This window comes from Ambystoma mexicanum, chromosome 4q (assembly GCF_040938575.1).
Source record: "Ambystoma mexicanum isolate Mex_15411 chromosome 4q, UKY_AmexF1_1, whole genome shotgun sequence".
Taxonomy (NCBI): Eukaryota; Metazoa; Chordata; class Amphibia; order Caudata; family Ambystomatidae; genus Ambystoma; species Ambystoma mexicanum.
Window position 1 is genome coordinate 640,877,722 of NC_090928.1, and position 26,364 is coordinate 640,904,085.

Here is a 26,364-nt window from a genome sequence, read left to right on the forward strand (position 1 = left end):
TGCCTGAGGTTGATGGGACGGGTTTTTATAGGCTCTTTTGATCTTTCGAGCCTTCTTTGCGAATTGATCTCTTGATAGAGTTGTCCACTTCAGGGCCCTATGGGCATGTCGCATATCTCTTTTTTCAACCCCCATGTTACTTCATCAAATGAGTGATGGTGAACCTTCTATTTGCTAGTGTCTGGGCCAGTTGGTCGGTCTAGGGACCACAAGAAATCATGGAAAATTAAAGGACTACAATTGTCCCTCCAGTCTCTGTTTGATGTGTTCCTCTGAAATTCTTCTAGTTTGTCGTTCAGGCGTCTACCCTCACTCTTGTATTTTACCAATCTGTTCTTACCATTGTTCAATGCGAGGGATTGTTTTAAATAGACTACTTTCTTTGTAAAGCTCCAAGATATTTCTGCCACTAGATGTTTGTGATCATTCATACTCCCCTCTTTAATCTCCAGTTTCGTACACATCTCAAAGATCTGTGAGGAGAGAAAAATGTAGTCTAGAGACGAGGAGGAATTACCCCTACTCCATGTTACTGATGCCAGGATATCCCCCTTAATGGAGCCATTGAGCATCTTCATATCCCACTCAGCAAAGAAGGCTTGCCATCTTCTACCCAATTGAGATGTCCTCTTCTCTTTTGACCCCTTTCCCACTACTGGTGGTGTTACATATTGAGTGTTAAAATCTCCGGCCATCATTATTGGAATACCCGGGAAGTATAAACTTCTGCCAGACAGCAAAGTAGCCAATGACTCCAGAAAGGTTGTGAAATTGGTACAGACGGGGTTCCAACAGACGTTGATTACTATTAGTTGTTTAGATCCATCTTCTGAACTCAGTCAGCTTTCCTGCAAGAATTCCCTTCTGCATGGTGGTTAATTACTGTACCTCTCAGATTAAAGAAGACTTGCATGCTTTGGAGAGGCCCTCTGGCGGCCTACCTCTTCCCAGCATCGATGCTGGCTGATGTAATATTTTGAACCCTTCTACTGTTACGCTCACCTGGTCTCTGTGCGGACGTTGTGGCACGGTTTCAGCCCTCCCTGGAAGTGGATCACCCCTATTTGGCTTCTTCCTCTGCAAATATGCTGTGGGCTGCGACAATTGGTGACACTGCTCCTGCGTGGATATGAGCGAATGTGAGGATGCTAATCTGTGACTGTTGTCTCTCTCGAACCATTCTTCCCAAAGCGTGGTGAGCATGCACCAACCCATATAGGCTCACCCGTTGATTAATGATAATGAGCTCTCTGTCCTGCTACTCTCTGCAGGGGCACTTCCTGATGGGACCGGGTTCCTTCACTGGTCCCTCGTACATGATAGCCCAGTCCAGCTGCAACTATGGTAAGTGTCTTTCAGTTCTATTGTCTCTTCTCGTTGGTGAAATGTTTTGTATTGTTAATGCCTCTCTTCTGATTTCTTCCTTTAGGTGGAATTGTGGCCCAGCAGCAGCCTTGAGCACGAGGCAAAGCCGGATGGAAGAGGAGAGGATCTGCGATGGTCCGACAACAGGTAAGTGGTGGTTTATGGTTAAGCGCGAGATTAGATGGCGGTGCAACCTTAAACTGAATGTCTTTAAAGGATAGTTCCGGGACTTTTTTTTATTGTCCCTACGGGTCGGCCATGTGTTTGTAAGCATAAATCGGTAGATCGTAGGAAACTTTCCTATGGACCTTACCCGACTTTTCGCCCATTATCGCACTCGAAATCAGCCTCCATTTTGTGATAATCCTATCATTCCGCCGCATCGACCTGGCTCACCTGCCTTTGCGGCACTAAATCAAATCCCCCGCCCCTGAAACAGACTTTATCAAAACATTCATATTCCCCGCCTCTATCCGTGACGTGACTGAGCTGCGTAGGCAAACGCGCCCAGGCGTCTTCTACGCGACTCCACACAGACCCCGGAAATCAACACAGATCAGCTCACAATACAGCGCACCACAATTCGGAATATGAAACTGTACTTTGAAATCAAACCGCAAGATTGTAAATGTGGTAAAGTACATTTATTTGACATCAAATGTTTAGAGAATATTCAGCGATTTGCATTTTTATTTGCTCATGTTCCAAAAAGTTCGTATTGAGGAGCGCGATGGTCCTTTGCTGTACACAGGGTCTTAGAGCATCTCACAATACAGCACCACAATTCGGAATGTGAAACCGTGGTTTAAAAGCAAACGGCAAGATTGTACATTTGGCAAAGTACGTTTATTGGACATCAAATGTTTAGAGAATATTCAGCGATTTGCATTTTTCTTTGCTCTCGATCCAAATTAGTTCGTCTTGAGGGAAGCGATGTTCGTGTGCAGTACACAGGGTGTTGGTTTACGATAAAAATAAGCTCTTCTGTCGCACTGATAATCGCATGGCTGTTCCAACAACGAGGCACTAGGCCACCACAACGGTAGGTATGTTGCATCTAACCGTTAGTACCGCGTAAGGGCATACTTGTACTTGGCGATCGTCCCATAAAATGGTCAGGGTGGTAACGTTGTTCACGCGGAGAAGCAACTGGCGGCTGTAGAAGCCGTCCGCCGGTGTCTGGTACTCGTGACACAGACAGTAGTGAATGATGTACCTAAAAACATAAAAAATGAAATTAGTCTCACCATCAGATCCTTATTAAAATTATTCATTTCATAGCGAGGACAGCGCTACTGGGTGTACACAAGTGTTTAAAGGCGTGGCGAGGCATGGAGGGGGGGGGGGAGTGGAGTACAAGGTAAGTAGCATAAAATAATAAATAAATAGGGCCAGCTGGTGGCAAGTGCAAGGTAAGTGCAGAACAAGTGCTGGGAAGGGGGGGCTGTAGGATACTGAGACAGTCCCCCAGTGCAGGGGTTGACAGGGAGGCAGTGCAGGTGGAGAGTGGAAGGGCCCAGGACCGAGGTCGCAGACAGTGGACCAGTTGTAGCAGGGGAGAGGGAGAGAGAAAGCAGAAGCAAAGAGGAAGGTTTTGAGGTGCTTCAGTAAAAGCAGATGTTTCTCCTCCAGATAGTGCGCGGTAGAAAACACTATGCCACATAGAACGAACAAGTACAACTGAACCCGTCTTTAAAGCCACTGTATAGTAATGAAATTGCGGTATAAACTCATCAAAAGTTACTTACATTATATTTGCATTTTCCATTGTGTCTCTGTGTAGGGCAGACCCGAAACACCACTCCTTCTTTGCCGACGTTACTTCTTCTAATGAACGTGGCTCATCGTTTCGTTTCTGAAATTTTATTCATTATCTTTTCTTAGTCTTTCAGGATGGTCCCGGCCTGTCAAGGTCAAATCACAATAGAACCTTATATTGGGTCGTGGGCCGTTCCGCCACCCGAGCAAAACATCAAAGCAGCTGACCTTCACTTTGAGCGAGCACACATTTCTAGTTAGCTCCAGTTAGTGTAAGGGCATCTTGTCTGCGTGCCTTTTTTTTTATTGTCCCTATGGGTCGGCCATGTGTTTGTAATACGGAAACATTCTATAATTTTTGTAAAAATGATTTATATTACTGTTTGGTTTAATTGCAATGGGCCTGCAACATGAGGAGACTCGAGAGAACAGACAATCGAATTACAATCATTTAAACCGTGATGTGTATTTCTCAATGAGCTCTGCTTTAGGTGGACATGGAACAGAGGCAATGTTGGGTGGCAATGCAGTTGTCCCCTGCATAGGTTCCTTCACCACTCCATGTATGTGCCTATCGAGGACATCTACGATAAGTCTCTCAATAAACTCATATTGCATATCCTCAAACACTGGTTTGATCACCCATTGTTTACTTCTTTTAGTGAAGGCCTTATTGTAGCGAAGCGTCCCTAAAGTTCCGGTCGTCCTACTTTGTTGACGGCCAACATTATGGTTATGTGCCAAGACCGCTAGAAGAGTCCGATTTATCATGCCTTCCATGCCAAAATGCAATCTTTTGGGCCTGTACTTTAGGCACATATTGTGGAACACCTCCAAATCTCCTGTGTGGCAGAATTCCGTGAGTCCCCTCAAATCTCTTGTTATAGTTTTATCAAATACAATCTTTTCAATGGCCTTGTGAGTGGGTGATGAAGGAATCAACCACTTCTTCTTCCGTGCCTCCTCTGTGGACAAATGGCCATGTTCACATTTGTGGAAATGCTCATTTGTCGACCATCGATGTACGTTGCTACAGTGCAACATTACTGACCGCCATTTTTCCAGTAGAATTTCCAACGACCCTTCACATGTTTTTGAGCTCCACCAAAGATGGTTGCTGATTGACTTGGACCACTGTGAAATACCTTGCATATCTTTTTTTTTTCCTGCAGCCGACAATTTTTTATTGATTGATTTTGCAAGATGCCAAACGTCAAATTGGTGATTTATATTTTTGTACTGTTCTCTCATTGTCTTGGCAATTGAAACGTGTCTGTCCGTGGCTATCAGGTCGATCACCATTCCCCGCGATTGTAGTTCTTGCAATGATGCTACAAAGCCAACTTTCTCCATGGCCACTGAGGATGTACTTTGTGACACCTGCACGACCACCGAACTCACAATTTTCTTACTTTCCATGTCCTGAAAGTGGTAGGTGCAGTACTTGGCTGAAAATCCTGGGCTGTCGCACTGTCCATCACCGGCTAGCCTGAAGCGTTTGCCCGCGAATGTACTTTCCATTGACATTTTTTCCATTCTCCAAGCTTCGCTGATGGCTGGAAATAGATAATCGGTTTGGTATTTGTAGAACTGACTTTTCGCAATGAAATGGATTCCCACAAACTGAAAGAAATACTGTAACTTTTTAAAACTTGAACCATTAAAAAGTGCGGCCGCTGCACAAAGTAGATTGCCTGCTGGCAGTTGCCCCAGCATGGGTTGTGCAGACCATGCGAACGGATGATATTGTGTACAGGTGGCATGTATTTTAAGGTTAGTGCCTCGAATTGCACGAGTCACATTAATCAATGGCTCCCCACATACTTCCCCACCAACCCAATGCCCACATTTCATCATCATAATAATATCCATCAAACAGCTATCGAATACAATGAATTTGGCCTCTTTCCTTATACTGTCACTCTGCATCCCAGCTGGTTCGGCCTGTAACGTTGAGGACATGTCACTCGCATGAAAGGTACAATCTCTGATATCGTCTTCCGCTATGCTGAGTGATATTGATGGTGTTTCATTGTCGTCCACTTCATTCTCTTCCATTGCAACATCTGTTCCTTGTCCGGAGATGGGAGAAAAAAACAATGTCTTCAACTTTCGCGTGCTCTTATTTTTTGCGGGTGTGGATTCTGTGAATTGATCTACGACTGCATCCAAACTACCAGGAGGACATTCACTATCAATGGCTGGTGGTGGTATAGCTCCGTTGTCAATCACTTCATATTCTTCCCATTGGCACGATGCATCTCCAGTCTCAAGTCCCTGCCAAAAGGTTTGACAAGCAACATCTCTCGTTCGCTTCACTGTCTGTGTAGATCTAGTTCTTACACCCACTCGCAACTAGAGGACAGATTAGAAAAGGGATGTTCAGTTTAAACACAACTTACAGTATTGAACTATTGACAGTGAAAGACAACATAATATAGTGAACAGGACACTAACCTTCTTTTGCTTTCTTTTCTTTGAAACTTTCTTTCCTCGAACTTCAACATCTGGACGCTGTTGCTCCGACTCGTGTGTGCATGTCTCCACTTCCTCTCGCGCTGCAACGACTATACTTTCATGATAAGCACATCCATCACTCACTGAGGCTCCATCGACTCGCTGAAACATAGAACTTTCATTAGTATGTATAATAATATTGAAAACACAAAATGTACTTGGGGACCAATACCCATACGTACATCTCAATAGCAAAACACGAATGAACGCATTGTGTAGAACATTCAAACGACAATAGTTCACGCATTGTTGATCTAGTTAGATTGAACTGTCAAGATCCATACCTCGGGCTCCGCATAGACTTCCATTGATGATATTATTGAAGATGACGCTTCAGCAACTCCCTGAAACACAGTAATTGCATTAGTATGGTTTTCTATTTTGTTTAAAAGAACATAAACTTTCTGCAGGCGTCAACGGCTCATCTAAATAGACCTGCACAAATGATCAGTTGTCTAAAATAAATAATGGATATCTAAATATGATTCGATTTGCTCCATCGTTGGAAGTGTCACCACCCAGAGATCTGCATCAACTACTAGGGGTGATGTTCTTGTTGAAGAAGCTCCGTCAGCTCCCTGAAACATAGTACTTGCGTTAATAAAGAAGGAAGTATAGCGGATGTAATCACGTCATTTGATCTCGCATGATTGATCTGTCAGTATCCATACCTCGAAATGCATAAGAACATCAAGGGACGCTGTAACTGCGGTGCACACTTCTGCAAGCTGTTGCGCCGACCCGTAACTGCATGTTCCCCCTTCCTCTTGGACTAATGCTCCATCGACTCCCTGAAACATAGGACTTTCATTAGTAATGAACACAATATTGAAAAAAGAAGACACATAGGAGGGCGACGACAGAAGGACATACCAATGGCTAAAAACGAAAGAAACATTGTGTGTAACAATCACGCTACAAGAATGCAAGATCTGATGATCTCCATCGATGGAACTGTCCGGAAACGTACCTCGAGCATCTGAGTGACATCTACGGTTGTCGTCAATGCGTTGGACTCCTCAGCATCTCCCTGAAAGACAGTACTTGCATTATTTTGGATAACAATAATTATAACTGAAAACAAAGACTAGAGGACGAGTACTGTGGTGTACCATTAGGTAAAATAATTACACGATCAATTAAAACTATTGATTTACATGCCTAAAACAAGTCAGTGTCAGAATAGCTAAGTAAGATTACCCGATAGGCGCTTGAAGTGGCTGATGACTGCAATAACGACACGGATGGAGAATCTTCAGCCTTCATATTGAGTGGATACATAAATGGGGAAATTATTGTTAGCTAATGCTACACACTACCGCAATGCCGAGAGATAAATACGTAAACTTGACTCACCAGTGGAGGGATGTGGACGAATAGAGTGGGAATAGCGGTTGAGAGCAATTTTCGCCTCGCTCGCGGTGTTTTCGTCCTTATTAGCAATGATGTGGAGTACATGTCTGGGCTAAAGTGCCTGCTGCAGATGCGGTATCGATCACCCCTCTTGTCCGCAAAGACTTCTAGGACTCTACTTTCTATCTCAGAGGCTGGATATCCGCAATATCGGACCCATTCTCTTATCTGATCTATTGTCTTAGGGAAAACATGCATTATAGTACCTTCAGATTTGTTATGGGTCTTCGAAGGGCAACCGCCAATGGAACAGGCAGGCATTATGGAAAGTTCTGAAAAGTAAAGATCAACAATTCTCTATGAATACCAATGTGTTAAAACATTAAATGACACATAAAAGGTTCAATGCAAGGTCAGTTTTGGTTCTTGGAACTATACACGTTATTCACATGCGGATAAGTATTTCAATAACTTTCAAAAAATAGAAAAAGTAATTTGACTAAACTCAGAACATGTGACTAGTTCCTTGCATGTACTGTCGTGAACGAAAAGAAAACATGGATGCAATTTGATGACTACTAGCAAATAGATATAAATTAAAAAATTGGACGCAAAATGATTATGGTACATGGACTTACCTTGACGAACAAACAGTTAGATGCAGGGATCAGAGTAGTTTCTTGTCGTAGAACAGGGAGCAGTTCACAGGTTGCAAACTGACGAGTTTGCTCAAAGTGGTCACGGAAGTTCACAGAGACGAAGAGCAGATAACCAGCACCTTCACGGGTTGACTAGCAAAGCGCAAAGAAGTTCTCATTAGAAATATGAAGTGGGTTATAAAGAATTCGAAACAGGGGTGTGTTTGTGAATGAATGACGTGTATATGTCGTGGCATTATGCGGTCTGCAGGGGGCCGTCCAGCGTGAGCGGGGATGCTTGGCAGGAGACACGGGGTCTGGAGGTAGACATGGGAACAACAACCCATGCTCTATAGACCACTTTGAAGTGTACATGGTCTTTGGCACCTCTTGGCCTTTATCGCTCCCTGACAGCTCCACTTGCCAGCACAAGTACCCCGGTGCGAACTGCCTTTGATAGGGCGGGGGGTGGATCGGGGCGGTGGTCGTGCAGACAAGACACAGGAAGACTCGTGAATGGAGACACACTTATGTGGATTGCAGGGGGCCGTCCAGCGTGAGCGGGGATGCTTGGCAGGAGACACGGGGTCTGGAGGTAGACATGGGAACAACAACCCATGCTCTATAGACCACTTTGAAGTGTACATGGTCTTTGGCACCTCTTGGCCTTTATCGCTCCCTGACAGCTCCACTTGCCAGCACAAGTACCCCGGTGCGAACTGCCTTTGATAGGGCGGGGGGTGGATCGGGGCGGTGGTCGTGCAGACAAGACCCGTTTGCCGCAGGGCCTCACCAAGGAGAGGCCATCTAACTGAATGTAAGAGGATGGCTGCAGGATCTACTACATGGAATGCAGGGGGGTGAGTTTATAAATACCTCACCCTCCCAGGAGAATATACACTAGATTCATTTAAAAAATCAAAACAACCATTGTTAAAATATATGTTGGGCTTTATTTTAGATTTTAATTAAACATAAATAATAAACATTACACATTGTAAAGTTGAGGTTGCAGCACATCGAGGGAAAATCCGCGGTATTGTCCACTGTCACTGGGGAAATGTTGTCTAATGGCAAGTACCGCACAGGCAGGTATTACTCTCCGAACGCGGTGTCCGAGCCTCCCGTGAAGCCACCAAGTGAAGCAACGATAGGCCACCAGCCTGTACCACCTGTGAAAAAAAAAGATGCAAACTGTATTAAACTGACCAAACTTTCTTATCAATGTCGATTCAGGTAACACATGTCATTTTTCTTAGAAAAAAATTATATCTAGAAAATGCACTATATGGAACAAATTTACATGCGTTCGAATGATATGTAAATGTAATTTTATATGTGGGAGACGACCATGAAATAGTGGTGGCATCACTGACATCACAAACAGAGTATACTTACTCGTTACTCGGATTACGCGGACGAACAGTGCCGCGAAGTTCGTGCATAAGCACCATCATCATCCTCAACACGGTCCGTGAGAGGCAGGCTTCCCTGAACTCTGGCAGCTCGGTGATGCATTGCGGACTTTGCTCGCCTTCCTGCAGACTTTGCTCGCTTTCCGAAATGTAGGCCAAGCACCCGGAATTTTCACGGCAGCAGCAGTTCTCCTCCTCAGTTGGCATTAGCTCGCACCGATTGCACGTGCACCAGGTGGAGACGCCGTCCATGCGACATGGTCCAGGCTCTTCATCCGTTGACTGGTCCTCCCAACTGCCGTCCGAATCCCCATCGTTTTCGCGTGCTTGACTTTCCAGTAGTTCTTCCTCGGTGTACTCGGGCTCGTACATATACGGCATTATTGTGGCCATTGTGCGGTAAAGATAGTAAAATAATTTACAGAGATGGTACAGGTGTTCACACGGGCTACAAGCGGCGAAGGTAGCTGACCAGAGCACTGAAACGAGTCACAGAATACTCAAAGTAACACAGAGAGAGGAATGGAATCGAAAATCTGCTGCTGTGTGTTGTGAAACGGTCTGTTTATACTTATTGGGGAAAGAGGCGTCCTGCCATTTCCATGGCAACACGTCAATAGCTGAGGCGCAGCGATTGTTGACACGAGACGTGCTTGAAATGGGCAGTACGCGTCTGCTGATGTCAGGCTCAGGGGCGGGGGATTTGATTTAGTGCCGCAAAGGCAGGTGAGCCAGGTCGATGCGGCGGAATGATAGGATTATCACAAAATGGAGGCTGATTTCGAGTGCGATAATGGGCGAAAAGTCGGGTAAGGTCCATAGGAAAGTTTCCTACGATCTACCGATTTATGCTTACAAACACATGGCCGACCCGTAGGGACAATAAAAAAAAAGTCCCGGAACTATCCTTTAATGTCTAACCTTGTCTTTCGTATTTCTTGCAGGTGGCGTCTTCGTGAATGAGGAGCGCGTTGTGCTGCGGTGTCAAGATCAAGATTTAGGCGGGCTGAAGCTGGAATGCTGAATGTCAGGTTCGATGAGAGGCGCGTGCAGGCAAGAGCAGGTAGGTAAGTATGAAGCTGGAGTCCAAGAGGTGAGTCTGCAGTCAGGCGGCGATGACCGTTAAGCTGCATTCAAGTGCCGAATAACGCCAAGCGTTCGCACGAAGGCTGGGTGGGCTTGTATAGTCGGGTTCCCAGCCACACCCACTAGCTCTGGCTTACCAGCCACACCCTGCCACTCCTAGATGATGCTGCACGTGCAACCCAGTTCCCCAGCAGCCATACCCAAACCAAATACACGTGAAAAGTTCCTGTGCTCATGAATAAAGCACTCCTGCACCAAATACACGTCCCAGTTTACATTTGTTCATGAGCCTGGCACCAAAGGTGCCAGTACTGAGTCCAGCTGGCCCCCCTGTGCTTGATTGTCCCAAAGGGACGAATAGGAGCTGTGTTACTCCTTGCCCCCATCCCCTGATGGTGCGGGCCTGTGTTCTTGGGCCAGTGGCCATGACATCTACATAGAAGGGATTTACTAGCCATGTCTCTTACAGGAAAATCAAGTCGTTATTATCAAAAATGACCTCCCTCATAGCTTTAAATTTCAATGAAGTCCGAACCCTGTGTGTTCCAGCTCACAAAATGCCCCTTATCCCAACTAAAGAGACTCCCTTCCTACTCCCAGATTCTGGAGAGCTTTATTCTGCTGGTCTTCTTGGAGTACTATCCCTCGCTTAGACTTTGATGTACCAGTAGTACCCAAATTTACATTACCCTTCTTTAGACCCTCCTCCCTTCCCCTCTATAGGACCTTCCCTTGTTTTCCAGCCAGGCTAATTCTGGGTAGGCTGCAAAACATTTCCAAGCCCTCCTGAAAGAGCAATTCGGAAGCTGCCAAGATTGCCCTAGGGCCCCGTCTTGGATTTGAATCCCACCTCCGCCACTAGAGTTGTATGTCGGAAGGGAAACTTAAACTCTATGTCATCTGAGCAGAACAAATACAAATCTGGAATTCTCTTAAAGAAAGTCAGAATAGTAGTTCTATTCAATGATCTGTGGCTGGCTAGATTTTTCACCATTTGAGCCACAACCTGGGTACTGCAAAGGGAGCTGTTTCTTCCATAGCAAAGAATTGCTTCTGCTCAGGTGATAATAGAGCCTCTCTTCTCATGTCTCCTTGGGAGTCATTTGCTTCTGCATTGTCCTTCCCTTTTGCAAGATTTTTACAGGAGACACTCTAAGGACAACTTTCCCTCTCTAGCTGCACCACCTTCTCAGATATTTGGCAACGGCAGAAAATGGGGGCCAATTTTAAGGGCTTGTTTGGCTGCTGCATTTGTTTTGAGTCACCCTCTTTTCCTGTTATCTTCTTTGTTTTCCCACAATTAAAAATGGCGGCCCATTTGATTGGGTGTTTTGTTGTCTTTGGTTCCAGGCAAGCAATGTTCTTTTGTTCTCGTGTGATTCCAATTCTTTCCTTGTTGCTAGAGCTGCAGAACTTCCTTGTGTCACTGCTTAGTTCTTTATTATTCATATTCCTAATTTTACCCTTCACCTGTTCGCCAAATCTCAAATGTGGAAAATGTTCAGATCATCCAGAAACCCATTTTAGATGGCCCTTACAGTTCCCTGGGTTGCAGATGGATGAATTTGATATCACCAACATCACCTGGAAATTGCCTAAAAAATGACACATTGATCAAGAAAGTAAGACTTTTGGTTGCTGAGAAAAAGGCCTAAGTTATAATAGAACTTTTAAATTAATAGTAAATGTTCATGGTGGGCAAATGGGAGCTCTGCTTCCTCCAGGTCATTTGTCTCTTTGTTGTTTGAAGTTGGTTGTTTGCAGATCGTATATACCTGGGATGCACCAGCTAGATCCATTTTCTCTGCATAGAACTGCCTTCAAAGACAGCAAGTCTGGGGAACACTTGGTTTTCAACACTGTTTAGACAAGCCACATTTGATTGCAGTTGTAAACAGCTGGGATGCAAGCTAGGCTTTTAGTGAGGGAAGCCTTGGCGAAGTTTGCCCAGAGACCCACCATTTGTCCTTGGCTGAAATACACCCACATATTGCATTTTCTGACATCAGCCTTGATTCTTTGACATAAAGTGTGTTTTCAGGGTCCACTTTGCTTTGGCTCTGAAAGTACAGGGCTGATTCTTTGTCATTAATAAAATACCCTTTTAATAATCTGCTGTTTGTTTTTGTGCTGAAAAGTGAGTCTGAATTGTCACAGTCTACCACCTTTTGATGGGTGGCAGTTTCAGTGAAAATGCTGCATTTATTTCTCAGCCAGTAATGCAATGTGCTTTTCCAATCTGCATTGGTATTACCACTGCAGAAAGACACCCAAATAGTTTCCCTCAGGCCTACAACAACGTTTATTGACAACAAAGTGGGCTTTTCATTTCAAATATTTTCCAGTATTTTGCATGTGGAGCATAATATAAATTACTTTTTGTCAACACACACACCATATCTTTTCCATGACAGCTTTATGTTGGCAAGGGCACATTTTTCTCATGTCTTGCAAACAAACATGCAAAGCCGTTTTGGTATCAGTGTTTAAAAATAATTTATTTTGGAAGCAAGCAAAGGGACAAACAAAAGGTAATTGTAGCCACATTTTTTTAACAACTTTATTTCGGTTACAGCGTTATCTATGCATTACATGAGTCCACAGGACACTCCTCACAGCCAATATGTATGCAATTTGCTCTGTACCCACTCCCATTGGTCCCACCCCCCCTTCCTTTAGTTTGTGGTGCTTTGATGGGTAGGGGACCCATCAGGGCTTTGAGGGCCCAGAAAGTTCACCACCAAGCGGGATTGAAATGTTAGGGCTGGAAAACAGGAGTGGTAGTCCAGTACTGGAGCCCAGCAGTCGGTGAAGCGGTGGAGGGCTCCTTCCTTTGCCGCTGTGACCTTCTCTGCTACCAGGATCTCCCAGACCTTTATCCACCAGAGGGTCAGCAGCGGGCCCTCCCGGGTCTTCCACTTCCTTGCCACTTTGATTTTGGCTGCTAATAGTAGATGTGTGAGTAGTTTGGCTGTTCGGCCGACTCTGGGATAGCAGTCCGGACTCGCCACTCCAAGCAGGATGACCTTCGGGTCCATCGGGAGTCTGCGCTGAGTGATGTCTTCCAAAATCTGCAGGACCTCCCTCCAGAAGGTTTGTACTGTCGGGCATTCCCACCACATATGGAAAAAGGATCCTCGTTCGCCGCATCGTCTCCATCAGCTCGGATCAATGTCAGCGTTACAGTGGTGCAGGCGGACCGGCGAGTAGTACCAGCGGTGTAGGAGCTTGAGGGCGCATTCCTTGTTTGTAACGCACCTGGATGTCGAGATGATCCTGGACCATATCTCCACCCACGTCTGATCTTCTATGGGATGTCCCAAGTCCCTTTCCCATCTGGATATGTATGGCGGTCTGACTTCTAGCATGTCCTCCTGGAGGAGACGGTACAGTTTGTTGACCTGACCTCAGCCTGTGCTTTCTTCTGTAGCTGTGCTTTCTTCTGTAGCCTGCTCGAGAGGATGGAGGTCCCGAGTAGCTCCCCGACGGACCACGGACTGTGAGATCCAGTGTCGAAGTTGGAGGTATGTAAACCTCTCTCCTTCTATTAGGTGAAAGAGGGCTTTGCATTCCTCAAAGCTAAGTGGGTTGTTGGCTTCGTATAGTTGGGAGAGGGTTTTTAAGGCTTCTTCTGGTCCATCAACAGAAGCGGGCTGCTTCCATTCCTGGTCCAAAGTCAGGGTTCCAGATGACAGGGGAGAGCGGACCCAAGGCCCTGGGTATCTTCCTTTCCGACGGGCCCATGCCCATGCCTCAAGAGTCGCTTTGGTGGCTGCTAGCATCTGCGGTCTTTGGCTTCGACGTGGGCCCGGGGTATGTTGCAGGGAATGTAGATATGGCTGACATCTGGATTGCTCTATGCGGGACCATTTTGGGGGGGGCCTCCGGACTCATCCAGGCTGTAGCGTTTGCCAACTGGGCCGCCAAGAAGTAGTTCATCAGGTTGGGGAGACAAAGGCCGCCCCATTTTGCGGCCCCTGTCATGAGCCTCATAGCTATCCTGGCCCTGCGACCCTTCCACACAAACTTTGCTAGTTTCCTTTGTAGCTGTTCCAAGGCCCGCTTTGGTGGGGGGGACCGGAAGAGCAGAGCACAGGTACAGCAGCCTGGGGGGGGGATTAATTTTGCGCGCTGTGACCCGTCCTAATAGCGAGATCTCTTGATTGTGCCATCTTTGGAGGTGGTCTTCCAATTCCTTGAACAACGGGGGGAAATTGACGTTGTACAGTTGTTTCGGATCTGCTGTGAGGCGGACTCCCAGGTAGGCCATTAAGGAGGAACTCCATGTTAGCGGGCAGAGTGCCTGGAGGTCCGCTACGAGGGGTAGCGCTCAGGTTGACGTTTAGTGCCTCTGATTTGGAGTAATTCACCTGGAATCCAGCCACCTCTTCAAACGTCTCTAGCTCAGTAAGGGTTGTGGGCAAGGAGGATTGGCAGTTTGTAATGGAGATCAGCACATCGTCGGCGTATAGGGAGATCTTGAATTGTTTGCCGTTTATTTCTACAGCAGTGTTGTTCTTGTTAGCTCTTGTGCGTTGGGCGAACAGCTCCATGACCATGGCAAAGATTAGTGGGGAGAGCGGACAGTCTTGTCTCGTCCCGCACGAAAGCTGCATTGGGGGGGGAAGTCCTCTGATTTAGGCAGATTGATGTTCTCGGGGCTTTGTAGTTTGCTAGCACCATTTTCTGGAATATTGGGCCAATCCGAAATGCTTCCATGGTGAGGCGCATGAAGTTCCAGTCCACCCTGTCGAATGCTTTGGTGGCGTCCAAAGGCAAGACCGCCATGTTCTGACGTTCTTGGGTCGCAATTTTGATGAGATTAATTGCTCTGCGAATGTTGTCTGTGGTGCTTCTTCCTCTAATGAACCCCGCCTGGTCCTGGTCTATGATAAATGGGAGAATTTGTGCCAACCTGTTGGCCAAAACCTTTGAGTATGTGTTGGCGTCCACGTTGAGCAAGGCTATCGGTCTGTACGATGAGCAGTCCTTTGGGTCCTTGCTGGGTTTCAATAGCAGGATTGTGGTGGATTCTTGCATAGAGGGTGTGATGGAGCCCGATTCCCGAAAGGAGTTAAATAGCTCTGTCATTGGGTGCAGCAGCATGGGGTGAAAAAGTTTATAGAACTTTGGTGGGAAGCCATCTGAGCCAGGGGCCCTGGGTTTCAGGTCTTTGATTACTTACTCCACCTCCTCGGGTGTGATCGGGGCTTCCAGGGCTGCTCTGTTTGCTTCTGTGATGTGTGGGAGCCGGGCGTATGCTATGTTTTGCTCCTGGGGGGACTGTGGATGTGGGGCCGCAGTCAGAATGTTGGTTAAATGGGTAGCCGCCACCTGTAATTTCGCCCCGTCTCCATATACGGTTCTCCCCTTTGGGTCCCTTAGCACAGTGATATGGTTCTGTCGGCGGGTTTTGGCGAGTTTGTTCACCAGGTATTTGTTGTAGCCACATTTAAAGGCATTTTCCTGATGTACAGTTTGGGCTATGAAATTAACAATCACTTTCTGAAATGATGGTCCCCCTGACCTATACCTGAAATTACTATTCAGTGTTCAAAATTCACCTTTCTTCTGTTACTGTAGTCCCCAGGTCCTGTCATTGGTTTAAGTCAGTAGCTTAGTCCATAGCTTACATGCACATCAAAAGGAAATACTTTACTGAATGCTTCTCGATTACCCTGTTATGCAAACATAGAATATACCATAGAAAACAGTGTATCTTGCACCTTATCTAATCCCTTTTGCAGCATTTTCCGTATACTTTATATCTGTTAGGCTTTACAGGGTAGATCACAGTTCATATGTCTTGCACATCTCTTACCCGCTTGAAGGAGAGCAGAGATTTGTCCTCCCAACTCTCACTAGGCATTTATAACTTGTTTGCCTCAACATCAGATTTTTCATTGATCGTAAATCAATAGTGAAGCACCGGCCAGGCATAGCTTCAGATTAAAATGGTATATTGGTTAAACATGTTTAAGTTTGAAAGTTCTTGTTCTGTGTTTGTTTGAAAATGTAATAAATATGTGAATACAAAATAAAATGGTGTATTGGTTGTACAACTACAGCACTTGAGAAGAGATGTACAAAAAAAGGCTTCTGGTACATGCACGTCATGTATTTTTCTAACTCTTATTATTTTTCTTTCCTGTAGAGTTATACACCAAAGAAAAGCACCGGACACAAATACAAAACTTAGATTTGATGATATTGCTGCATCCTTGGTGGAAAAAACGCGGCCGTGGAATCTGGAAAGTAAGACTTGATGAAGCGGCACAAAAATGTACAAGAGTGTAGTGCTGGGAGCGGGGACCAGGCAGCACGAGCTAGTGGTCGAGAAAGGGTGGAAAGGGATTTGGGAGAAGCTCAGCACCACTCTTTCACTATTAGGGCCACTACAGAAATCGATTTAAGCTGCTACAATCTCTGTTTTCTCATGCACATAGTCTGCTGTAAAATATGTGTGACCAATTGTAATTATTATTGAATACTGATATGGCGGACTTTCAACATTGGCTGCCTAGTGAAGTCTGCCTAGGATGGAAACCCACATTCTCATCAGGGTATTGCAGAGCAAAAGAGATGCCTGCAACCATGGCCTTCCTGGACAAACAGATATTACTTGCTTCTTGCCCAAGGGAATGTGATTCCCTCACAATTGCTCCCACTCCTTCAATCAGGGCCCTAAAGCTAGCTTTTTCTTTGCCCACAGACTTCTGCTTGTGCCTTCATTGTTGATCTTACCATTGTTTGACCCTGTGATTCGGCCTGGTGCTGTCTGCCTAACTAGATATATTCAATCCACAGTGAATGATATCATCAGGTTTAGATTCTTCATGTGAATAGGTACAGCACTCTGCTTGGCTTGCCATTTAGCAAAAGTAACACATGTGGTTGCTGTGGACAAACAAGTAATGCATACATTACAATTGGGCTATGTAAACAATATATGTTTAAACATGATTCAAAACTGGCTTGATGAGTGCAAACAAATGTAACAAGAATGCTGCATTTTATGTCGTCCTATTAGGTCAAAGATGTCGGCCATTGTTGCTGTATGCATCCACTGTATCCTACATCTGTTCCTTGGTAGGGTGCAAGGAAGTACACACATTATGCAAGCTTTCTAAAAGATGTAAGGGGAAAGATGGTGGAAGCACATCCTAGAGATGGCTGTTTCGTGGCAAACGCATGCATAGAAATAAGGGCATTGCTTACCTTCAGAACACAGTAACACCGCTTCTAGATTCTCTGTAAAAGCAAGCAATACCATATATAGGTAGGCATATGCTATGCCATTATTTTGAGGTCTCAAATCAGCATTGGACATTTTAAAAGAAACACACATTTCTAGATTCAAAATGGGCGTTAATTTGTGCAGTATTACATTTTTGCAAAACATTCTTTGTATCTATCATACTTAAAAAGAATGTTAGCTAATTAATGACACGTATAGAAGGATGCCCGAAGAGAAGATCTTTGCATGGTTGTGGTAGGCCCTCAAAATATAGTAAGTGGAAAATATTTGAAGGGCATCCAAGCTCAGCCCATAAGAGGGAGGAATCTCCAAGACTTTATCCTCAATGTACTTATTGATCGGGTTGAAGACAACACTCTCAATAACCTTATAATAATAATGGTTAAGGATGGAACCTGGGTGGTTGTTTGATGGGACGTTTGGGTCAGCAGGAGTTTTTTTTAGTAGGGGTAAAACAGTTGGAGATTTGAAGGAGCCACGTAAAAGCCCAGTTAAGAGGGAGGTTATAGAGCTCGGAGAGATAAGGGCAGGTGGTTTCAGCTTTAACCCTTTGTTAAGCAAAAGGGTTGATAGCGCAATATAGGTTGGCACATTGAAAGATGGATGATAATTCATTAGGGAGGTACCGGAAAATTAGTCAAACGTACAAAAGGTAGAGGGGAGAGATGGTTGACAGAGAGGAGGGCTGGGGAAGGAGAGAGAGCAGAGCTGTGAGACTGTCACAAATTCTAGAGATTTTAGAGGAAAAGTATAGAACATTCATTAGCAGAAAGTGAGGAGGCAGTGGCTATTGCCTTCAGAGTTGTGAGCAAAAACTGAAGAGTAGATGAAAATGTGCAGAGTGATTGCAGTGTATGTAGATTTGCCTTGTGAAGTAGGAGGATTTGGTGGAAGCGAGGGCAGCAAAGGAATTTTTGTCGGGTGGGGTAGGGGTCCGTAATTGGTGCCAGTGTCATAGTCACAGAGCATGTTTGTTTTGCGGGTCTGAATTGCAGCGGTGATCCAGTGTTGAGGATAGGAAGGTGTGAACGTGCGAGCAGGAGAGCATTGATCAAATGGAGTTATAAGTGCATAGTGAAAGTCAGAAAAGGCCTGATCAATGAATAAGGGAGATGGACAGGAGAGAGGTCCTCGCATCACCAAGGGAAGGGGCAAGGGAGTCCTGCCTGAATTTCCTCTTAGCCAAAGAAGAAGTGGAGGAGGAGTAAAGGATGGAACAACCGAGATGTAAAACTGAAAAATGGAGTGATCAGTGGGGTGGGGTCAATGGAGAGGTCAGAGGAGGAGAGTGAATTAGAGATAATGACATGGTTAAGAGAGTTCCCACCAGAGTGGGTAAGCTGCTTGTGGAGGGAGTAGGGGAGTGGTCAAATAGGAGAGAGCTAAGTTCGAAGCAGGTAGCTGCAGAGGGCTTGGGAACGTTAAAGTCCACAAGTATGAGGTTGAGGATGTCCGTTGGAAATGACTGGAAGTGCCACAGTATTTAAAGATGCGGCACGCTCTAGACCAGAACTCTTTCTACTGGCCAGGGATGTGGCACACAATAAAAACGCTTTCAAGTTTATTACGTTCAGATTCAGTTTTGAGGCAGCCAACCCGTCTCACACCCCCCTTAACGTACACCCCGTGTCGCAATGGACCATGAACCAGGCCGGTGTGTAATAATGAAATATTTATTTATTTTTAATAAAAATCAAGCACATTCAATATAGGGCAGCAATCACCAGTGTGGTGATAATTACACCGTAAAATTATAGGATACACTTAGTTTAACCTTCTAACATCAGATACATAATGTACAAATGAATGAAAGCAAGATTACCTTTTGGGTAGTATTTTCAAATGGCACCACAGTTAGGCATTCCCCTTGCAACACTCCCTCAAATCCCTGTTAACCAAGTTTTGTGTGGGTCAAGAGGGGTAACAAGGAGTCAGGTATACTAGGCAAAAATCAGAATGAAAATCCGACCTACCACCCCTGAAAGGGAGGGCAGAATCGGATTCAGAACTCTTGAAAAATGAGCAAAATGGCACTCAGAATTACTGAATGGTTATTTCACATATACATTTGAATGAATAAGACAAGAATGTCTGTGAGTGTACTAAAGAAGCCCAAAAACGTACAAGCTACAAGGCAAAGTGCTAAACAACAAACATACAGTTTATAAAATTGACTTTGGGAAGGAAAAGCAGTGCAGCAAGAATTTCACGTGGCAAAATTGCAATTTCTTAGTTTTCACGGGTTTAAAATAGGCAAACAACTTCAGAAATGAGCTAAGCAGACAGAATTGGAAATCGGTTATGTTGATGAGGTACAAAGGCACCTAACGGGTATGATACTAAAGTGAAAGGGTGACTCTGGATGGGTGACAGTATGGGATTCTAAGTGGAAAGGAAAAATCGGATTTTTAAAAGGAAACACTTTCACGGGCAACTTGGTTTTGTTAACAAAATGATTGGTTCTACTGCAACTATATTTTAGTGGCTACATATTTTTAAAGAAAGACACAGTACGCAAGGAGGTTAATTTGCAAGGTTAACCTATCCACGCCGCGTTCATCTCTATGGGAAATTAATTAATTTATTCAAAAAGGTCCTAAGGACTTACACAACGGACTGAAATGATTTGGAAAGAATTTCGCTAACACGTGGAGACTAACACAGATTTTTCTATGGACAGGACACACAGAGGAGTCTGACAATTTAAGAAGTTACTAGAATACTTATAGGATTTCTTATAGGGTTTCTTATAGGGTTGGACAAATTGCAAGGTAACAGAATGGTGCATGCAGCTTTTTGATATTGGGGAGGGGTGATACTTACAAGAAGCACTTGAATTGGGTAGTTTGGACAGCTAACTGGGTCTCTGGACAGCAGGACAAGGGTCTGGTCACAGCGCAGCGGCCTGTCTCTCCTCTAGGGACACAGCGAGGCAACCAGGGTCTGGTCTCAGTGGACAGCGGGTGCATCAGCTGGGCAAAGACATGTCTGGTCACTGGATTCTCCCACAGGGGTCCGGCCCTTTCCTCCTTTCTCCCCGAATTATTAGGATCTGGATCAGCTACCCCTGGCATGGTACTGGAGTCTTGCAGGGTGAATGTGGAATGTCTGGATCTCTGGATGTTGATTTTTGAATGTCTGATTCTTGAATGTCTGCTTTTTGAAAAGTCCTGACTCTCCCTAAGCTTCCTCCTTTTATAAACCGGATGACATCAAAGGATTTTTACTATGTGGGCAGAACTAAGATGGCCATACCTCTAAGAACGGATAGGTCAGGCTGTGGATGTCGCCGCCTCCCTGTAAGCAGATTGGACCCAGGGAACTGACATCAGTTTTAGTGTGGGTGTTTTTATGATGTGCTTTGTTATACTACAGTTACTTTTGCCAAAATCAGTTATGAGACAAAACGCTTATATTTACAATGGTTAACCTCCTGAGAATCAGATGGGCAGACCCCATATTTTACAAGGAATATGCCGGTCCAACTCCCAAGTTTGTGCGATGCTGTTTTGTCCTTCTGGCAATCTTTTGCCATCTCTATGAAAAATATTTGATCAAAAATCCTGTAAATGGATACACGCAAGCCTATCAATGTCGGGCATATTCCCATCAACTGTTATAACTGTGTCATGTACACTTTCTCCAGAAATGTCTTTTTTCTGTCGTTCGCGCCCACCACATGTCAAGAAGGCCCACATGGTATTATTTTAATGGCACACAACTTATATTAAAACGGTCATAATTTCACATTACTGCTTCTTTAGGTTACTGAAATAAAGGCTTTGATATAAAAAGTCTTTTAGATCAAATGGATGGCATCTGTCACTGGAGGGCGGTCCTTAAAATTTCTCCAGCCATCCTGCCCCCTCTGTGTCATTTCTGAGCAGCAAGGTTACCATAGCACCCTTTGATTCTGGCAGATGCAGCTGAGAAGAGGTGTCACAAGGAATTCACACTTTTCTGTAAAGTGCTGATTACCCTTGGTCCATTGTCCCTTGCTGGAGAAATGCAAGTCAGTCTGACGGGGTCGCAAATTCTCACACCTTGGCCCTTTCATAGTTTGGGGTGGTGATTCCTTTCCCAGGAAGGTTTAGTTCCTTTGAATTTCCTGCCCCGGCCCCTTTATTCTGCTGTTTTCAAACACATATTCTTTTTTCCTTACTTTCTTTCACAGAAACTAAGTCTTTAGTAAATAAATATAATTTACACTTAAACCACCCCAGTTCCACCCATAACATACTGTTTTTGTGCGAGTATCTGGGATGATTTCACATTTTCAGCTTTAAAAAAATCGATTTCTCTGCTCTACACAGATTTTTCTTGACACAACATGCCTTTCAATGAGGAATGCCCCCATTAGTTGTGGAACTTTGCTGTGTTTTACTAAAACCCAAGCTGGGTGATGTTCAAAAATGAAGATAGCACCAGTGCAAGGTCGTTTGTAAACGCGGGACATTTTCTTTTGCAGTTTGAAGTTTTGAGCTGACAGCATAGCAGTGCCGAGCCAGGCTGCCTTTGAATTCCTCTTTTTGGATTCCCATGAAGAACATAACTGCAGCCATTCTTGGGTTGTCTGTGCTCCATCTCGCCCCATATGTGCACAGCAGACACAGCGCAGCCATGCTTTCTGCAACTGCTAAAAACACAGTTTTGTGAGGCAGTGATTTCAGTTGGGATGGTAAATGAACCCCACAGAATCCCCCCCTGCTTTTACAGGACTTCTTGTTGAGGGAGCGTAGGGAAAAGTGGGGTTCATCTAGTGGAGTTCTTATTTCATCAGGGAGCGATACTCCAATCCCTTCCTTCTGTCTTTCGTTGGAGAGTGTGGAGCGACACCCCCTTTCCAGGTCCCCGGGGAGGGCCTCATCATTCTAGGAGGGAATGGAATTAGTAATCTAATAGGAGATAGATAAAAAAACGTTTTATAATCTTTCACGGACAGTCTTCCCAGAAGGTTGACATCAGTGGAACAAGGCATATATTTACATTTATCAGGGTATTTGAACAATATCAGCAAACAAATTACTCATCAATGCAAAGACATGATTGATCTTTTACACCATAGTTTCATTACATATTTGCATTAACAATAACGAAAAGTACTCCCTGTTACATAGATATACCTAGGGACCTACCTATTCCCTTCTACTTTTTCTTTTTCTTCCTTCTCATTCTCCAGGTGTCTCCTCTACTTAATTTTCCCTTGGCTCTTCAGTCAGCTGCAAAGTGTGTCTGGGGTGACAACTTTTTAACTGATTAATGTGAACTCATTTCTCTTCTGACAGCTCTCCTTTGGGGATGCAGATTCTGTTGGCGAAAGGTGAAATTTTGTCTACAATTTCTAAGGGACCGCGGCAGGAGGGGAGAAATTTCCACTCCTTAGTCTGGTTCCTCTGAAAATTGTAAAAGTAGACCCTGTCTCCTACTTGGTATTCCTTTTTGGTTGTTTGTAAATCATATTGAGTTTTCATCCCCTCTGCTGATTTCTCCATATTCCGCTGAGTGTATGAAAAAGGATGCTGAAGGTGTTTTCTTAGATTATCAACATATTCATGTGTTGTGAAGGCGTTTATCAGTGTCTGCTCCTGTGTTCTATAGAGCAGGTGCTGTGATACCATTTTGGTCGTAGAAGATGGTGTAGATCTGATGGCCATCAGGAAAAGCGGTAATTGGATGTCCCAACTTGGTCCAGAATCTGCCACGAACTTTTTTAGAATGCTCACAATGGTTTTATTGTACCTCACAACTCCCCCACTAGAGAATGGGCTTTATGCAATATGAAGTTTCCTTTTTACCTCTCCCACATCTTTGTCATCACTTCGCTGGTAAAGTGACTTCCTCGGCCTGACTCAATCCTTTGGGGAAGGCCAAAGGCGAGAAGATGTGGTTGATCATCGGGGCAGCTGCTGTTTCTGCCATGCAGTTTGGGGCCGGGAGACATTCCACCCATTTGGTAAACAAGCATGTTACTGTTAACATGTACTTGTTCCCCCTAGTGGAGCGAATCATGGGCCTGATGAAATCTACTTGTAAATCTGATCAAGGCAGTATGATCCCCCTCTTCTGGAGGGGAGCTGGCTGAAATTGTGCACACACAAGACACCCCTTCAAATATTGGTCGAGGACTTGCCCCATGTGTGGCCAGTATGCAACCTCCCGCAAGATTTCTAGAGTAGAATGAAACCCCCGATGGCAGGCTGTCGCCGTGTCATGGGCGTGACTTAGCATCAGGCTTTCGAATGAGGTAGGTACCACCCACTGGTCACATCCAGGGATGGATCTCCTTATCAACAAACCGTCTTGGATTCGGAACATTCTGGGACACTTCATCAACACTTTGAGGTCCTCTTTCCCAATGTAATCGGTTTCTGTCAAAGGAAAGTTCTCTGGGTCCTCAATGTGTTGGTAAAATTTCCTAATAATCAGATCCCCTTTTTGTGCCATAATTAAATCGGCATCTGGGGACTCCTTACTCCACTGGGCAGTTGAGAGTTCATTGTGAGCATTTGTCTGGGACCTGGTGACAGCAGTGACCTGGATTTCCCCCAGCAGGGACTGAATCTCAAGGAGATCCCACCGGATGGCTCCAGTATTGGCCAACTGATCAGCCAGGTCATTTCCAGTTTTGGCTGGCCCCTCTATTCTGGAATGACCCTTAATCTTTTTCCAATAGATGGTCATCCAATTAGAGGTGACCAGATGATCGATATTTTGTATGCGATTGCCATGTTTAAGTGGTTTGTTATTAGCACACAGCATGCCTCTGGTTCTCCAATTGATCAGGTGCTGCACGAACCCGTTCCGGACATAATCTGAATCTGTGATTATGATAAGTTTGTGGAGTCGATGTTGCACGGCAGTGAGGATGGCCTGGTGAACTGCATCAACTCTGCCACCTGACTACTGCGAGAACCAATTTTGTACCCAGAGGAGGGTTCCGGAGCATCATCCACCGAGGCATTCCCAACGCCGGCCACCAGTTCCTTTTCCCCGTTGTTGTCAACATGGTAGAAGCAGCCATCCATATAAACCGTAGGCATCCCCTCGCACTTTCCTTATTCATAGACTTTGTTCGGGGAATTCAGGTATGCCTCCATGTTGTTCTGGGTTTTGAGACTTTCGTCCTCAAGACAGTTTTCTCTGGCACAATCATGCAAGTTAGCCAGACCTTGCGTGAGGGGACTCATCTTGTTTTGGCCATATCTGACCTCCACAGGATGCCCTTGCATGGACAGAATCCAGGAGGTTTTTCTAGAATTACTTACATTTCCTGCTCGGATTCTATCACTTTAGAGGTATTGCAAAGGCTGGTGTGGAGTTTCCACTATGATGTGCTCCCCCTGGATGAACGGGCGGTGATTTTTCAATGCCCACACCATTGCCAAAAGTGCCTTCTCACAATCGTTGCATTTTTCCTCCACAGAGGATAAAGTCTTGCTTGCATAGGAGATTACTTATAGTGACCTTGTCATGCTTTTGGTATAATACTGCTGTCAAGCATGTATTCGAGAACCCTGTCTCCAAGAAGAACTCCTTGTTTTTGACAGGGTAAGCTAGGCAAGGCGCTTGTGAGAGACTTCTTTTGAGTTGTTTTACTGCCTGGGCTTGTTATGGACCCCACTCCCACTTGACCCCCCTTCAACAGATGGACCAGGGATCTTGTGACCTCTGCGTAATCCTCAATGAACTTTCTGCTGTAATTAGTCAGTCCAAGGAGGCTTATCAGCTCATGCAGAGTTGTGGGGTCTTTCAGTTTTAGTAATGCTTGCACTTTCTTCGCCTGGGGACAGAGACCCTCAGGGGTTATTTCATGTCCCAAGAAGTTGACACTGGTCTTACACCACTGTGCCTTCTGGAAGGACAGTTTTGCTCCGGCAAAGCCTCAATGGGGTCAGAACATAACAGATTTCCGCTATGTGTTCCGCCACAGTTCAGCTTTTAATCAAGACATCATCCACATAGGCCAGGTTATCTCTTTCACCCAAGTCGGGCATGGCCTTGTGTAGGAAGATGTTGAATTTGTTGCCAGAGTTTATGTATCTGAAGGGAGTCCGGGTCCATGTGTACTGCTGCCCCCCGAAGGTAAATGGCACCTTGTACTGGACCGACCTACTGACGGGCACGGTCCAGTATCCATTTGTCAGGTCAATGGCGGTGTATACCTTTGACCCCTGGATCTGGGCCAGCCCCCGGTCAATATAGGGTAGAGACCATCGGGACATGTGGACCCATTTGTTCAGCTCCCTAAGGTCTGTGCAAAGTCTCCATTGGCCATTTGGTTTTAGAATCCCAGCCCCAGATTAGTAAAGGTACTGTGGACTGGACAAATTATCCCACGGGACTCTAGGTTTTTGATAACTGCTGTCAGGGACTCAATAGACGTGAAAGGCAAGCGATATTGCTTTACGAATACAGGAGTCATCCTAGGGTCCGTGGAAATTGAGGTAGTATGTATCTCGGTGCGACCACAATCGTACGAGTCCACAGCAAAGATATCTTGAAAATCTAGGAACACCTGTTTCAACTTTTGCTTTTGTTCCTCAGTCTCACAGGCATCAGCAAGGTTGATCCGCTCTTCAACCATCTGCCTGAAGCCTGGAAAGACTTCGGGTTTTGTGATCTCAGCAGCCTCCTCAAGCTGTGTGGAGAGGTCTCTGGTTAAGGTGTTGACCTGGACAGAGGGTTTCATGTAGGAGAGGCAGTCATTGTGAACCTGGAAGATCACCTCATCCTTTCTGATGTCACAGGTCACCTCTTCCCCCGTAAGGGCAGGAAGAATACACCAGGAAATTCCCCCTTGCCGGGTGAAGATGCTTTTTGGCGGTATGTCATCGTCATAGTCATAGTGATTGGGATTGATCCTATGAGTTAATTTCCTAATCCATGGAACAATGCTGGTCATCAACCGCCATTCCAATAATGGTGCCTGCGCCCAGAGTGATACTCCTAGGGTCGCTGTTATCCACCAATATTG

At 45.1% G+C, this 26,364-nt stretch overlaps 1 protein-coding gene across 12 annotated transcripts in view; it reads left to right on the forward strand.

The window, feature by feature from the left end:
* WDPCP (WD repeat containing planar cell polarity effector) overlaps positions 1-26,364 on the forward strand; it is a 3,071,480-nt gene that overhangs the window by 3,020,242 nt on the left and 24,874 nt on the right. For all 12 annotated transcript variants that reach the window (XM_069608194.1, XM_069608204.1, XM_069608201.1 and 9 more), the window contains one exon: positions 16,287-16,387. In XM_069608194.1, coding sequence (XP_069464295.1) covers positions 16,287-16,387 — 101 coding nt within the window. The remainder of the gene's footprint in view (positions 1-16,286; positions 16,388-26,364) is intronic.